The sequence below is a fragment of the Sminthopsis crassicaudata genome, chromosome 3, assembly GCF_048593235.1.
Source record: "Sminthopsis crassicaudata isolate SCR6 chromosome 3, ASM4859323v1, whole genome shotgun sequence".
NCBI classification, from domain to species: domain Eukaryota; kingdom Metazoa; phylum Chordata; class Mammalia; order Dasyuromorphia; family Dasyuridae; genus Sminthopsis; species Sminthopsis crassicaudata.
Genome location: NC_133619.1, coordinates 188,834,791 through 188,851,146, shown reverse-complemented (window position 1 = coordinate 188,851,146; position 16,356 = coordinate 188,834,791). Strand labels below are relative to the sequence as shown.

General features: G+C 33.3%; 1 protein-coding gene across 11 annotated transcripts in view; it reads right to left on the bottom strand.

Moving 5' to 3' along the window:
* Window positions 1-16,356, bottom strand: part of ROBO2 (roundabout guidance receptor 2) — a 632,113-nt gene that overhangs the window by 117,811 nt on the left and 497,946 nt on the right. For all 11 annotated transcript variants that reach the window (XM_074299770.1, XM_074299773.1, XM_074299779.1 and 8 more), the window contains one exon: window positions 5,359-5,590. In XM_074299770.1, coding sequence (XP_074155871.1) covers window positions 5,359-5,590 — 232 coding nt within the window. The remainder of the gene's footprint in view (window positions 1-5,358; window positions 5,591-16,356) is intronic.

Sequence of the window (16,356 nt, the reverse complement as noted above, 5' to 3'; positions counted from 1 at the left end):
AAATAATGATGAATGTTGGAGGGGATGTGGGGAAACTGGGACACTAATACATTGCTGGTGGAGTTGCGAAAGAATCCAGCCATTCTGGAGAGCAATCGGGAATTATGCCCAAAAAGCTATCAAACTGTGCATACCCTTTGACCCAGCAGTGCTACTACTGGGCTTATATCCCAAAGAAATACTAAAGAGCGGAAAGAGACATATATGTGCCAAAATGTTTGTGGCAGCTCTTTTTGTTGTAGCTAGAAACTGGAAGATGAATGGATGTCCATCAGTTGGAGAATGGTTGGGTAAATTATGGTATATGAAGGTTATGGAATATTATTGCTCTGTAAGAAATGACCAGCAGGAGGAATACAGAGAGGCCTGGAGAGACTTACATCAACTGATGCTGAGTGAAATGAGCAGAACTAGAAGATCACTATACACTTCAACAACAATACTGTATGAGGATGTATTCTGATGGAAGTGGAAATCTTCAGCATAAAGAAAAGCCAACTCACTTCCAGTTGATCAAAGATGGACAGAGGTAGCTACACCCAGAGAAGAAACACTGGGAAGTGAATGTAAATTGTTAGCACTAATATCTGTCTGCCCATGTTACATGTACCTTCAGAATCTAATGCTTAATGTGCAACAAGAAAATGATATTTCCACACATGTATTGTATCTAGGTTATATTGTAACACATGTAAAATGTATGGGATTGCCTGTCATCGGGGGGAGGGAATAGAGGGATAATACAAGGGATAATATTATAAATATATATATATGTATATATATATATATATAATAAAAAATTATTAATAAAAAAAAAGAAAATCATGAAAAAAAGTCAATGCCTTGTCAAAGTGGGCACAAAAACATAGAGAAGAAAACAAAACCTTAACAAAGGGCCAAATGTTAAAAGAGGCAAAAAAATTTCCAATAAAGAAAAGAATGTTTTGGAAACCAGAATTGGCCAAATTGAAAAATTAAATTAAAATGAGCAAAATAAATAGAACTGGCTAAATAGGAAAGTAGGTACAAAAGATCATTGAAGAATATAATTCCTTAAAAGTGGAAAAGTGAGAGCCAATAATTTTTAGGACATGAAGAAACAATTAAACTAAATCCAAAGAATGAAAAAACTAGAAGAAAATATGAAATAGTTCATTGGAAACAAATGACCAGGAAAATAGAGATAATTTAAAAATTATTAGGCTACCTGAAAGCCTACCTAAAATATTTCACAAAAGTATAAAGGAAAAGTACCCTGATATCTTAGATCCTGGAGGTAAAATAAAGATTGAAAATATGTGCTGAACACCTCCTGAAAGAGATCCCAAAATGAAAACTCCTAGAAACATTATAATCACATACCAGAGCTTTTAGTCAAGGAGAAAATATTATAAGCAGCCAAAAGTTACAATTCAAATTTCTTGGAGGCTCAGTCAGGATAGAACAAGAGCTAAAAGTTTCTGTGTTAAAGGATAAGGGATTGAAATAAGATATTTCAGAGAGCAAAATAGCTAGGATTACAACCAAGAATCACTTGCCCATAAAACTAATTATAATCCTCCCGACAGAAAAAAATGGATATTCAATGAAATAAAGGATTTTCAAGCATTCTTGTTGAAAAATCCAGAGCAAAATAGAAAATGTGACTTGCAAATACAAGACTCAATGTGTAACCTGTATTATATATTGATTGCTGTTTTGGAGAGGAAGAAGGGAAGTAGAAAAAATGGAAATCAAAATATTATAAAAGAAAATTTTGAACACTTATAAATACATTTTTAAAAGAAGAATAAAAATGTAAGACTCAGAAAAAGTATTAAAAAGGTAAACAGAGAAGAGAAATCATAAGGTCAACAAGGTTAAATTGTTTATATTCTTATTTGGGAAAATAACACTTACAAACTCATAACAGCATTCTCATTTTTAAGGACAGTAGAAGAAACAAAAATACATACATACAGATAGATATATATATATATATATATATATATGCATATATACATATATATATGTATATATATATACATACACATAAGCATGGTTGTGAATTGAATGTGACTGATTGTATGATTATTTAAAAAATAAAATTAATGGATTAAAAAAAAAGAATTCATTGAGAAAAGTTAAAAGGAGAGGTAGAATAGGATCAATTATCTGTATTAAAAGAAGCCCCAAAGAGATTTTTACAGTGAAGGAGAAAATGGAGAAGTGTGTGTAGTGGGGGGAGAGGGGAAGAAGGAAAACACTTAAACCTTACTCTCATTGGAATTGGCTCAAACAGGGAATAGCATACACTTTCATTTGTGGGTAGAAATCTACTGTACTTATACAGGAAAATAGGAAGGGAAAGGGATAAGAGATGGGAGTGCTGACAGAAAAAAGGATAGATTGATGGAGTTTAAAGTCAGAAGCAAAACATTTTTGAGAATGGGCATGGTGAAAGAAGAAAGAGTAGAATAAATAATTGGGAAATAGAATGAAGAAAAATACATATTAATCTTTAATGTGAAAAAATTATATCAAGTTTCTCTTATAAAGATTTCATTTCTCAAATATATAGAAAATTGAGTCAAATTTGTAGAAATAAGAGCTGTTCCCCAATTGAAAAATAATAAAATATGTAAGAAATGACCAACAGGAGAAATACAGAGAGGCTTGGAGAGACTTACATCAACTGATGCTAAGTGAAACGAGCAGAACCAGAAGATCATTATACACTTCAACAATGATACTGTACAAGGATGTATGCTGATGGAAGTGGATATCTTCAACATAGAGAAGAGCTAATCCAATTCCAATTGATAAATGATGGACAGAATCAGCTACCTCCAGAAAAGGAACACTGGGAAATGAGTGTAAACTGTTATTTTTACCTTCTGAATCCAATTCTTCCTGTGCAACAAAAAAATTCGGTTCTACACACATATATTGTATCTAGAATATACTGTAATATATTTAACATGTATAAGACTGCCTGCCATCTAGGGGAGGGAGTTGGGGGAGGAAGGGAAAAAATCTGAATAGAAGTAAGTGCAAGGGATAATGTTGTAAAAAATTACCCATGCATATGTACTGTCAAAAAAAAAGTTATAATTATAAAATAAAATAAAAATTAAATTATATTTAAAAAAAAGAAAAGTAATAAAATATATGAATAAGTAGTTTTCAGATGAAGTAATCAAAGCTATCTATAGTCATTTCAAAATGCTCTAAATCACTATTGATTAGAGAAATGCAAATTAAACATCTCTAAGCTACCGACATAAAGTTATCTGATTGGCTAATGTGGCAAATACATATGGGGATATGGGAAAACTGATGCATTATTGGTAGAGTTGTGAACTGATCCACTCATTCTGTAGAGCAATTTGGAACTATGATCCAAAGGCAATCAAACTATGCATATCCTTTGATTCAGCAATACCACTACTTGGTCTGTGTCCCAAAGACATGAAAAAATAAAATTGTGTACAAAAATATTTATGGCAGCTCTTTTCGTGGTGGCAAAGAAATGGAAAGTTAAGAGATGTCTATTAATTAAGGAATGAATGAACACGTTATTCCATGTGATGGAATACTACTGTGTTGTAAGAAATGAAGAGCAGCAGGTCAAAATGGGTTCATGACCTAGGTATAAAGAATGAGATTACAAATAAAGTAGAAGAGCATAAGATAGTTTACCTCTCAGACCTATGGAAAAGGAAGGAATTTATGACCAAAGAAGAACTAGAGATCATTATTGATCACAAAGTAGAAAAATTTGTTTATATCAAATTAAAAAGTTTTTTTTTTTTTTTTTTAACAAACAAAACTAATGCAGACAAGATAAGAAGAGAAGCAATAAACTGGGGAAACATTTTTACATTTAAAGGTTTTGATAAAGGCCTCATTTCCAAAATATATAGAGAATTGACTCTAATTTATAAGAAATCAAGCCATTCTCCAATTGATAAATGGTCAAAGGATATGAACAAACATTTTGCAGACGAAGAAATTTAAACTATTTCCAGCCACATGAAAAGATGCTCCAAGTCATTATTAATCAGAGAAATGCAAATTAAGACAATTCTGAGATACCACTACAGACCCTTCAGATTGGCTAGAATGGCAGGGAAAGATAATGCAGAATGTTGGAGGGGATGTAGAAAAATTGGGACACTTATACATTGTTGGTGGAATTGTGAATACATCCAGCCATTCTGGAGAGCGATTTAGAACTCTGCTCAAAGAGTTATCAAACTGTGCATACCCTTTGATCCAGCAGTGTTACTACTGGGCTTATATCCCAAAGAGATTTTAAGGAAGGGAAAGGGACCTGTGTGTGCAAGAATATTTGTGGTGGCCCTCTTTGTAGTGGCCAGAAACTAGAAACTGGATGGATGCCCAACAATTGGAGAATGGCTGAATAAATTGTGTTATATGAATATTATGGAATATTATTGTTCTGTAAGAAATGACCAACAGGATAATTTCAGAAAGGCGTGGAGATACTTACATGAACTGATGCTGAGTGAAATGAGCAGAACCAGGAGACAATTATATACTTCAATAACAATACTATATGATGATCAATTCTGATGGACAAGGCCCTCTCCAACAATGAGATGAGCCAAATCAGTTCCAATAGAGTAGTAATGAACTGAACCAGCTACACGCAGCAAAAGAACTCAAAAGATGACTATGAATCACTACATAGAATTCCCAATCCCTATATTTTTGTCTGCTTACATTTTTGACTTCCTTCACAGGCCAATTGTACACCATTTCAAAGTCCTGTTTTTTGTGTACAGCAAAATAATTGTTTTGGACATGTATACATATATTCTCTTTAACTTATACTTTAACATATTTAACATGTATTGATTAACCTGCAGTGTTGCAATTGTCAATGCTGGAAAATTATCTATGCATATATTTTTTTGTAAAAAGAAAAAAGATTAAAATAAAGAAAAAAAACTAAAAACAAAAAAGGAATGAGGAGCAGGATGCTCTTAAGGGGAAAAAAAAGCAAATGGAAGAAAGGCAAATTTAAAAAAAAAAAACTTTTTTAGATTACTATTTTTTTACTTTTAACAATAATAGCTTGTAGGGGCAGCTAGGTGGTGCATGGATAGAGCCCCAGCCGTGGAGTCAGGAGGACATGAGTTCAAATATGACCTCAGACACTTAACACTGCCTAGCTGTGTAACCCTGGGCAAGTTACTTAACCCCAATTGCCTCAGAAAAATACAAAAACAATAACAATAATAGCCTAGCCCTGAGTATAGATGATTAAAAGGAAATTAAGAAAAACAAAACAATCTAAAATTGACTTTATTATAATCTTAGTAAGATTTTATAGTACATTTCAATACTGACCTTCTTCAGTAGTGCGGGCTGACTTGGAATCACTATCCATTCCTTGAAACTCATTAAAATATGGTCGAACTTTAATTTCATAAGTCACTCCTTTTTTCAGATTAACTAGAACAGCACTGCGTTCTGTAGGCACTTTAACATCTAAGTTTTGCCATGTTGATGGAGATGGGAGCCCTGATATCTGGCGATACAAGACTCGATAGCCTTGTATAAATTGGGGCTGACGATCAACCTGAAAAGTATAGAAAATAGCATTAAATGGAAATCCAGTATACCTTTGTGACCTTAGGAAGACATTTAAACAATTTTTATGCCTCAATTTTCTCAATGGTAAAAAGAAATTATTGAATTTTAAGATCTTTTCCAGGTCTAAATACATTTGTAGCAGGGAGGTTGGATATCCATGCAACATGTATTAGGAGAGGACTGTGTGGGCCATCCCATGAAATATAAGAAGATAAACTTTTATTCTAGCTACTTTTAGTGAAACATTTTGCCTGTGGTACTTTCTGTGAATGCACTCTGGACATATCTGGCTATATATGTACGCTATCCTCAAGCTAATGGGCATGAATATATAATGAGGCTTCTAGCTGGTTCCATAGTTCCTGTGATGGAGTCAGAGTTTTGTCAAAGATGACAGGCCACTGAACCAGGAGGAATCACCTATTCAGTAATCTTTCACAAGAAATCTCTGCTGTTATTAACTTTTGCCCTCTTTAGAGTCTGTTCCTCTAAATTCCTGAAATGGAAGCTAAGAGTGATTCTTTCCCTAACATCTTTCTGTCCCTGGTCTGCAGTCTAAACATGGCAAAAAACAAAAAAACAAAAAAACAAAAAAACAAAACAAAACAAAACAAAAACAACAACAACAAAAAAAACATGTCTCTACCTATATTAGCCTATAGTGTATTAAAGGGCTCTAGTTGTGCTCTGTCTGTCTGTCTGTGTCTCCCTCTCTCTCTCATGCTCTCTGCTTTTCCTGAGCACAACTGACAAAATGACAGTGTAATTGGTGTTGCGACAGTTCTTAGCAAACTTGTCCCAAAGTATGAGGAGTTCCTGGCTTCAAGCATGGAGTATCAATCCTTCTGCTACACATAGATTTAGAACTGGAAAACACTTTAAAATTCAACTTTTTCATTTCACTAAGTGAAAGGACTAAAAAAGACTAAGACTCAGCATGGCTCCCCAGAAGATGGGGATTTTGAGCAAGTTATGTAAATAGTACAGATTTTACATGAAAGTAATATATGTATTTAACAGTTTTAATATTTTAACTATCAACTGCCTAGGAAAGTAAAATAAGAATTAAGGGTTATTATTTAATATGTTAAATATTTGTCAAAGCATACTTATGAATTATTTTTTATTTTAAGCATTTTGCATATGTATAAGAGAAGCGGGGGAAGAAAATAAATGTCATGTACCTGATCAATTTTATATATATATATATATATGTGTGTGTGTGTGTGTGTGTGTGTGTGTGTATATATGTATATATATGTGTGTGGGTATATATATATATGTGTGTGTGTATGTGTGTGTGTGTATATATATATGTGTGTGTGTATAAATATATATATATATATATATATATATATATATATATATATATATATATTTATATATAAATAAACTACCTTTCTTGAAAGAACCCCATGAATTTCTTTTGGGCACAAATGAGAAAGAAACCATACTTAAGCTTTGTTGAATAAATAGATTTTTTTTTTTACTTTATGAGCTTCAGAACACTCCATACTAGGCAACCTTAGAATTGACAGATTTTTTTCTACTTTTTGATTTTTTGATATCCAATAAACTTCATAGTATAGTAGCATACATTATAAACAAAGATACATGGTTTTAAACATGAAGACTATAATTACATAACACATTTTGTCCCCTCAGTATACTTTCACTTGAGAATTGTAAGAAAATAAAATAATCAGTCACCATTATAAGAGAGTGTAATGCAAATTACTATCTCTCTTTACAGAGTAAAGTTTGTATCAATGCTGTCATAACTTCAGAACAAAATGGAACCTTTAATAACATCTCTTTTAATGTCCTCAGTGATTTAAAGAACAAGACTCCTTAATATGTTGCTATAGAAATATTTAAAACATTAAATTTTTCTCTATCAAAATTACATGCCATAGCTTAATAAGAATAATCCAAAATATGTTTGTATTTCATGCATTTTGGTCTCCCCCAGCCCTCTTACCAAAAATAAAAAACAAACAAACAACAAAAAAAAAAAACATCAAGCCACAGGGTGTGAATTTATTTTGGGGGGAGGGTTGAAACTAGGGATGTACTTTTATTATTTCAGCCTTATTTGGATGGTTTTGAATACAAATATAATTCTTAAAACTATCCACAGATTGTTGCTGGAAGTTTTTCTTAATTTACCATATTTTGACAAACTTTTTTAGGCCTAGCATTGTTCTTATGATAAAGAAAGTAAAAGTAACAATAGCAAATGCTAGATGCTTTAAATTATTTATACCTAAATTTTGGTTGAAATGTTTCAGTCTGAGATTTTTATTACTCCATAGCTACCAAGAACACAGAGATAGATATGTGATCCTTTCTATTTAGATATCTAGAGGGTTGATTCTACTTTTATAGCCGAACAAGCCTGAACAAGAAGGATTTCTTTGACTCTCTTGACAATTTTTTAATGCATCACAGACTTCCTAGAATTTCACTTCTTTGGAAATAGTAAGAATGTGTGAGTGAGCCCTAAACTAAAGGCTAAGTAAATTTTAAAAAAGTGTTATCACATCAACTAAGCTGTTTCTTTAGTATGTATTTATGTATATTATGTATATATATATACACATACATACATATATATGTATATATATATATATATATATATATATATTTGCTGAGGCAATTGGAGTTAAGTGACTTGCCCAGAGTCACATAGCTAGGACATGTTAAGTGTCTCACAACCAGATTTGAAGTCAGGTTTTCCTTAAGCTTAACAGCTTGTTGCTACAAAATTATGTTTGCATTTCATAAACTTCTCCATATTCACTTTAAGTGAATTTATGCAGTGAAAGAGAGGCATAACTCACAACAGTTTGTTAATGCTGAAAAAAGCAAGCTGTGTTTTTAAGAACATTAAGCAACTGTTTGCAGATAAGTTTGTAAATCAGGATAAATTGGTTATATCCATGTTTGATTTTCATTAATCAAATGCTTTACATTCTTTGTGAACCTATTGTTTATGACAAAATGTTACTTTGCCCACTTTACTGTAGTTTTCCTTAAGTCAAAGCACTACTTAATAAATAATCCAGAATCAAGTACTTTTACTTAAATTTAAGTAGCTGCCATAGTTTTATCAAAGGGATAAAAAATAATACAGGAAGAAGAAAAGGCAAAATGTCTAAACATGTTCTATTAAAAATTATTATTTTTGCTGTGTATGCTGACCATAATGTGGATTATTTTAACAATAGCTTTCAAGAATGTTGAAAAATACCTTTCACACTTGCAAAACCTTGTGTTGCAAATTTTTCTCCTTCCCTTCCCCACCCACTTGCCTAAACAGCAAGTAAGTAATCCAATAAATGTTAAATGTCTGCAACTTAACCATGCCTATTTATACATTTTTCATGCTGCTCCAAAAAATCAGATCAAAAAGAAAAAAAAAAGAGAGAGAGAGAGAAAAAAGCAAGCAAACAACAACAAAAAGATGAAACTACTATGTTGTGATCCACATTTAGTCCCCATAGTCTTCTTTCTGGATGAAGATAGCTCTTCCCATTATAAGTCTATTGAAATTGACCTAAATCACTTCATTGTTGAAAAGAGCCACAACTATCAAAGTTGATCATTATATTATCTTATTGTTGCTCTCTACAATGTTCTCGTGGTTCTACTCATTTCCCTTAGCATCAATCAGTTCATGTAAGTCTCTCTGTTTCTCTGAAATCAACTTTCTAATAATTTCTTGTAGAACAATAATATTCCATAACATTCATATACCATAACATATTCAGCCACTCTCCAACAAATGGGCAACCACTTAGTTTCCAGTTCCTTGACATTACAGAAAGGGCTCCTACAAACATTTTTGCATATGTGGGTCCTTTTCTCTTTAAGAATGATCTTTTTGGAGAGACTTCAGAGGGAGCAGCCAAGATGGCAGAGAGCAAACATAACTCTCTGTAATATCCTCTAAACTTCTATCAAACCAACAGCAAGATTAAGCCTCTAATCTGGTTTCAGAAGTCAAAAAATCCACAAATATTTGGAGTATAATATATATCCAGTAGAAGAGACATAGTTAGCACTTCAGAACAGGTCTATTTCAATCAGGCAGGGGGAAAGTTTGCTGAACCAGAACTGGAGGATAGGAAGAGGCAGAGCAAGAATCTGGAGCAGAGAGTCAGAGTGCTTTAGCTTACATGCACCTGGGACCCTTCTGTGACCCTCTTAGGCCACTCTGTTCTTGTTGTAAGAAAGTGGTTTGGCAGGTTTGCCTTTTGTAAGACAAATTGCAGATCACCGAACCCCAGAAGAACACAGATCTAGCTATGATTACCCAGCACTGGTAACCAATGAGCAGAACTGCCCCAGAACAAATTAAAGCAGTTGTCACTCCTTTGCATTGAACAGACCTCAAGTCTTAAAAAATTAATAAAAAACAAAAAAAAGAACTCTCAGCATAGACAGCTTTTATGGACAAATAGAAGAACACACCTCAAATCCTAAGATTACCTAAAGGCAAAGGAACTCCAGAAGAAGTCGCAAAGAGAGACATGAGCTGGTCCCATTTAACAAGGGTTTCTTCAAAGATTGTATAAAGCATCTTAAAAGAGAGTTAGCAGGAAAATAAGGAAAAGAAATGAGATCATTGCAAAAAGGAATGGAAAAGATGGAAAAAGAATGCAATGAACAAAAAAAAAAATTGGCCAATTGGAAAAGAAGCTAAAAATGTAACTGAAGAAAATGATATACTAAAAATTAGAATTAAACAAATGGAACTTAATGACTCAATAAGGCTTTAAGCATCAGTCAAACAAAAAGAAAAAAATGAAAAAAAAGAAGAAAATAAGAAAAATCTCCCCAAGAAAAACAATTGACCAGGAAAATAGATCTAGGAGAGACAATCAAAGGTTTATTGGGTTTCCTGAGAGCCATGATGAAAGAAAAAAAAAAAAGAAGCTAGACAATATCTTACAGGAAATCATAAAAGAAAACTGCCCTGTTATTTTAGAATCAGAAGATAAAGTAGCCATTGAAAGAATCCACAAATATTGTAGCTAAATTTCAGAACTATCATACCAAGGAAAAGAAATTGCAAGTAGCCAGGAAAAAAATTAAATACTGAGGAACCACAATTAGGATTATCCAGGACCTAGCAGTTTCTACCTTAAAGGACTGAGGAGCCTGTACTATGATATCCCAAAAAGAAAAGGAACTGGGATTACAGCCACGAATAAGCTATCCAGCTAAAATGAGCATTTTCTTTCAGGGAAGAAGATGGACATTCAATGATATAGATGAATTTCAACTATTTCTAATGAAAAGACTTAGAACTGAACAAAAATTTTGATCTCCAAACACAGAACTCAAGAAAATCATAAAAAGGCATATTTCTATTATGGATATACTTAGAGAATATGGGTATAATTTCATTTTATTATGATAATATGAAAAAAATTAGAGGTAGAAAGGGGATCATACTGGAAGAAGAGGAAAAAGTAGGTAAAATAACAGAAATTACATCTCATGAAGAGACAAAGAAAACCTACTATAATTGAAGAAAAGAAGGCAGATGAGCATTGTGTGAATCTTACTCTCGTCAGATTTGGCTCTAAAAGAGAATATCAGATATATTTGGTTTCATAAAAAAAAAAAAAAAAAAAAAAAAAAAAAATTCTCACCTTATAAGAAAGTGGGAGGAAAAGGGGGAAAAGAAAGGAAAAGACTAATTGAAGGGAAAACAGAATAATTAGGGAAAAGGTGTAAAAAGGGGAGGGGCTCTAAAGGGGAAAGACTGTTTGCAGGAGGTGGTCATCAAAAACAAAATACTAGACAGGAAGAAGGGGGATAGGAAAATGAAAAGAATAAAGTAGGGTAAATAAAATGGAAGGAAATACAGAACTAGTTATTGTAACTGTGAATGTGAATAGTGTGAACCCCCCCATAAAATCTTCCCAGGAGATAGGAAAGACTGGCGTACTGAGTGCACTAAAGATGGGGGTAGCATCTGTGGCTAAAAGAGTAGTGGAACAGACTCTGCCACAAACTGACAGCTTTGCCTTAATTGTAAAGCAGTGGACCAGCAGAGAGATTAGAGCCAGAGGTACAGGATACTACAAAAATGCCAGAACGTAACATGATCTGGCTGTACTCACCCCAAACCAGAATTGACTCAGCATAGACCAGCACAATTGTACAGCTGCATTCTGCAGTATGGCTAGGGCAGTTGCAAATCTACTTGGCAGGGGGGTGCAGCCTGGGGCAGCCTCTAATCTGCACAGTGGGGGACTTGGCCTAGAGCAATAGAACTTCCCCAGCATGACTGTGCTTCCCTGGGCAGAGCCACTTCCTGCGCCTTCTGGGACTATTCACTGGGCAACTGCTAATACTCACAGACCCACAGCAGGCTTTGGATTGGGGTAGTGACACTTTCACTGCTCAGCCTATTGCTTCAGGGCAGTCATTAATCCACACAGTGGGGTTCTTTGCAGGGAATCCCCACAGCTCGGCCTTGCCAGCCAGAATCATTCCCATTGGAGAACTATTTCCCATAACACTCCCATACCTGGCCACTCTTTGTAGCAAGTTGGCAGATGGTCCATATACCTATCCCTGTTCTGCAGAGGAATCTGGTAACCTTATGGCCTAAAGGCAGACCCTACAGGCTTTAAAAACTGAGTAAAACAATCAAATGCAGGATCGATAGCTTCTATACAGAGAGCAGGTTTTCAACTCCTAGGAGACTAATAGCAGACAGTCTTCAGACAATTGCTGGTCCCCAACACAAAAGGCTCTCCTAGAGGAGACTATTAAAAACCTTAAAAGAGAGCTAGAAGCAAAATGGGGAAAGGAAAGAAAAGCTATGCAAGAGAGTAACAATTTCCTGAAATGTGAATTGGAAAAGGTAAAATCTCCTAGGAAGTGCAAGGAAACATAATTTGTGAATTGGAAAAGGTAAAGAACTCCCAGGAAAGTAGGATTTGTGAATTAGAGAAAGAAAATAACTCATTAAAAAATTAGTGAAATGGAAAAAAATTCCATAGAGCAAAACAATTCATTTAAAAACTCAATTGGACATATACAAAAAGAAGTTAAAAAGCTAATAAGAAAATAACTCATTAAAAATCAGAACTGAACAAACAGAAATGAATGATTCATTGAGACACCAAGAATCAGTTAAGCAAAACCAAAAATAAAAAAATAAAAAAATAAAAAAAAATTAGAAAGAAACATTAAATATCTAATTGGAAAAACAAAAGACCTGGAAAATAGATCTATAAGAGATAATCTGAGGATTGTTGGACTTCCCGAAAATTATGAAGAAGAAGAAAAAAAAAAAGCTTAGATAGCATTTTACAGGGAATCATCAAAGAGAACTGCCCAGAAGTAATAGAACCAGAAGGCAAAATAAGCATTGAAAGAATTTATCAAGCACCTTCTGAAAAAGACCCTAAAAAAATCTATGGAATATTGTGGCCAAATTTCAGATCAGACTAAGGAAAAAAAATACTACAAGCAGCCAGGAAAAAATTCAAATACCAAGGTGACACAATAAGGGTCACTCAAGATCTGGCTGCCTCTACATTAGAGATTGAAGGGCCTGGAATGTGATATTCCGAAAGGCAAAAGAACTTGGAATGCAGACAGGAATAAACTACCCAGCTTAAGGCTGAGCATTTTCTTCCATTGAAGAAGATGGACATTTAATGAAACAGATGAATTTCATTTGTTTCTAAGGAAAAAGCCAGATCTAAAAAAAAAAAAATAAATAAAAAATAATAAAAAATAATCTCCAACCATTAGGACTCAAGCAGCAGAAAAAAGTAAAAGGAACTCTTGAGAACTGCATTTCTATTGTGGATACATATATATAAAGACCACATGTATAATTTGATTTTACAGATCTAACATAAAAATGGGAAGTAGAAAATAGAAAGGTGATAGTGTTAGTAAAAGGGAAAAGGGGACATAAAAAGAGGGAAACCCCTATAACAAATATTAAACTTAAAATTCTAAAATTAAAAGGGGAAAATAATAATATTGAAAGTAAAAAAAAAAAAAACTATCGAACTACTAAATAAAATTAAGAGTTTCTTTTATTAAAGAAAAATAATGAAATAGATAAACCTTTGGTAAATCTGATCAGAAAAAACAAAGAGGAAAATCAAATAGTTAGTCTTAAAAATGAAAAGGGGAAACTTTCCACCAATGAATAGGAAATTAGCGCAATAATAAGGAATTACTTTGCCAAACTTTATGCCAACAAATTTGATAACCTAAGTGAAATGGATAACTACCTCCAAAAATATAGAGTTCCCAGATTAATAAAGGAGGATGTAAATTGCTAAAATAGTTCCATGTCAGAAAAAAGAAATAGAACAAACTATAAATCAGCTCCTTAAGAAATAATCACCAGGACCAGATGCATTTACATGTTAATTCTATCAAACATTTAAAGAACAATTAGGCCCAATGTTATATAAAGTATTTGAAAAAATAGGCAATGAAGGAGTCCTACCAAATTCCTTTTATGACACAGACATGGTACTGATGCCTAAACCAGGTAGGTTGAAAACTGAGAAAGAAAACTATAACCAATCTCCTTAATGAATATTGATGCTAAAATATTAAATAAGATATTAGTAAAAGAATACAGAAAATCATCCCCAGGATAATACAACATGATCAAATAGGATTTATACCATGAATGCAGTGCTGGTTTAATATTAGGAAACTGACCATATTAATAATCCAATTAACAAAAAACATATGATCATTTTAATAGATGCAGGAAAAGCATCTGATAAAACCCAACATCCATTTCTATTAAAAAACACTTGAGAGTATAGGAATAAATGGACTTTTCCTTAAAATAATCACTAGTATCTATTTAAAACTATCAGCAAGCATCATATGTAATGGGGATAAACTACAACCATTCCCAATAAGATCAGGAGTGAAACAAGGTTGCCCACTATCACCATTACTATTCAATATTGGATTAGAAACACTAGCCTTGGCAATAAGAGCGGAGAAAGAGATTCAAAGAATTAGAGTAGGTAATGAGAAAATCTAACTATTAGTCTTTGCAGATGATATGATGGTATACTTAGAGAACCCCAAAGACTCTGCTAAAAAGCTATTAGAAACAATTCAGAACTTTAGCAAAGTTGTGGGATTCAAAATAAGTCCATATAAATCCTCAGCATTTTTATACATTACCAACACAATCCAACAGCAAGAGATACAAAGAGAAATTCCATTCAAAATAATGGATAATAGTATAAAAATATTTGGGAATATATGTACCAAAGGAAAGTCATGAATTATATGAGCAATATTATAAAACACTTGCCACAAAAATAAAGTCAGATTTAAATAATTGGAAAGACATTAAGTGCTCTTGGATAGGCCAAGTGAATATAATCAAGATGACAATACTCCCTAAACTAATCTATTTATTTAGTGCTATACCAATCAGACTCCCAAGAAACTATTTTAATGACTTAGAAAAAATTACAACAAAATTCATATGGAAGAACAAAAAGTCGAGAATTTCAAGGGAAGTAATGAAAAAAAAATTAAATGAAGGTGGCCTAGCTGTACCTGATCTAGAACTATATTATAAAGCAGCAGCCACCAAAACCATTTGGCATTGGCTAAGAAATAGACTAGTTGGTCAGTGGAATAGGTTAGGTTCACAGGACAAAATAGTGAATAAAAATAGCAATCTAGTGTTTGATAAACCCACAGATCCCAACTTTTGGGATAAGAATTCATTATTTGACAAAAACTGCTTAGAAAACAGGAAATTAGTATGGCAGAAACTAGGCATGGCCCCACACTTAACACCACATACTAAGAGAAGGTCAAAATGGGTCCATGATTTAGGCATAAAGAACGAGATCATAAATAAATTAGAAGAACATAGTATAGTTTACCTCTCAGACTTGTGGAGGAGGAAGGAATTTGTGACCAAAGGAGAAGTAGAGATCATTATTGATCACAAAATAGAAAAATTTGATTACATCAAATTAAGAAGCTTTTGTACAAACAAAACTAATGCAAACAAGATTAGAAGGGAAAGTAACAAATTGGGAAAACATTTTTACAGTTAAAGATTCTGATAAAGGTCTCATCTCCAAAATATACAGAGAATTGACTCTAATTTATAAGAAGTCAAGCCATTCTCCAATTGTTAAATGGTCAAAGGATATGAACAGACAATTTTCAGATGATGAAATTGAAACTATTTCCACTCATATCAGAGTGTTCCAAATCACTATTGATCAGAGAAATGAAAATTAAGACAACTCTGAGATACCTCACACCTGTCAGATTGGCTAAGATGACAAGAACAAATAATGATGAATGTTGGAGGGGATGTGGGAAAACTGGGACACTGATGCATTGTTGGTGGACTTGTGAAAGAATCCAACCATATTAGAGAGCAATCTGGAATTATGCCCCAAAAGTTATCAAACTGTGCATATACTTTGATCCAGCAGTGCTAGTATATTTCCCAAGGAAAAAGTAAAGAAGGGAAAGGGACTTGTATGTGCCAAAATGTTTGTGGCAGCCCTTTTTGTAGTGGCTAGAAACTGGAAAATTAATGGATGCCCATCAATTGGAGAATGGTTGGGTAAATTATGGTATATGAATGTTATGGAATATTATTGTTCTGTAAGAAAGGACCAGCAGGAGGAATACAGAAGAGGCTTGGAGAGACTTACATCAACTGATGCTGAGTGAAATGAGCAGAACTAGGAG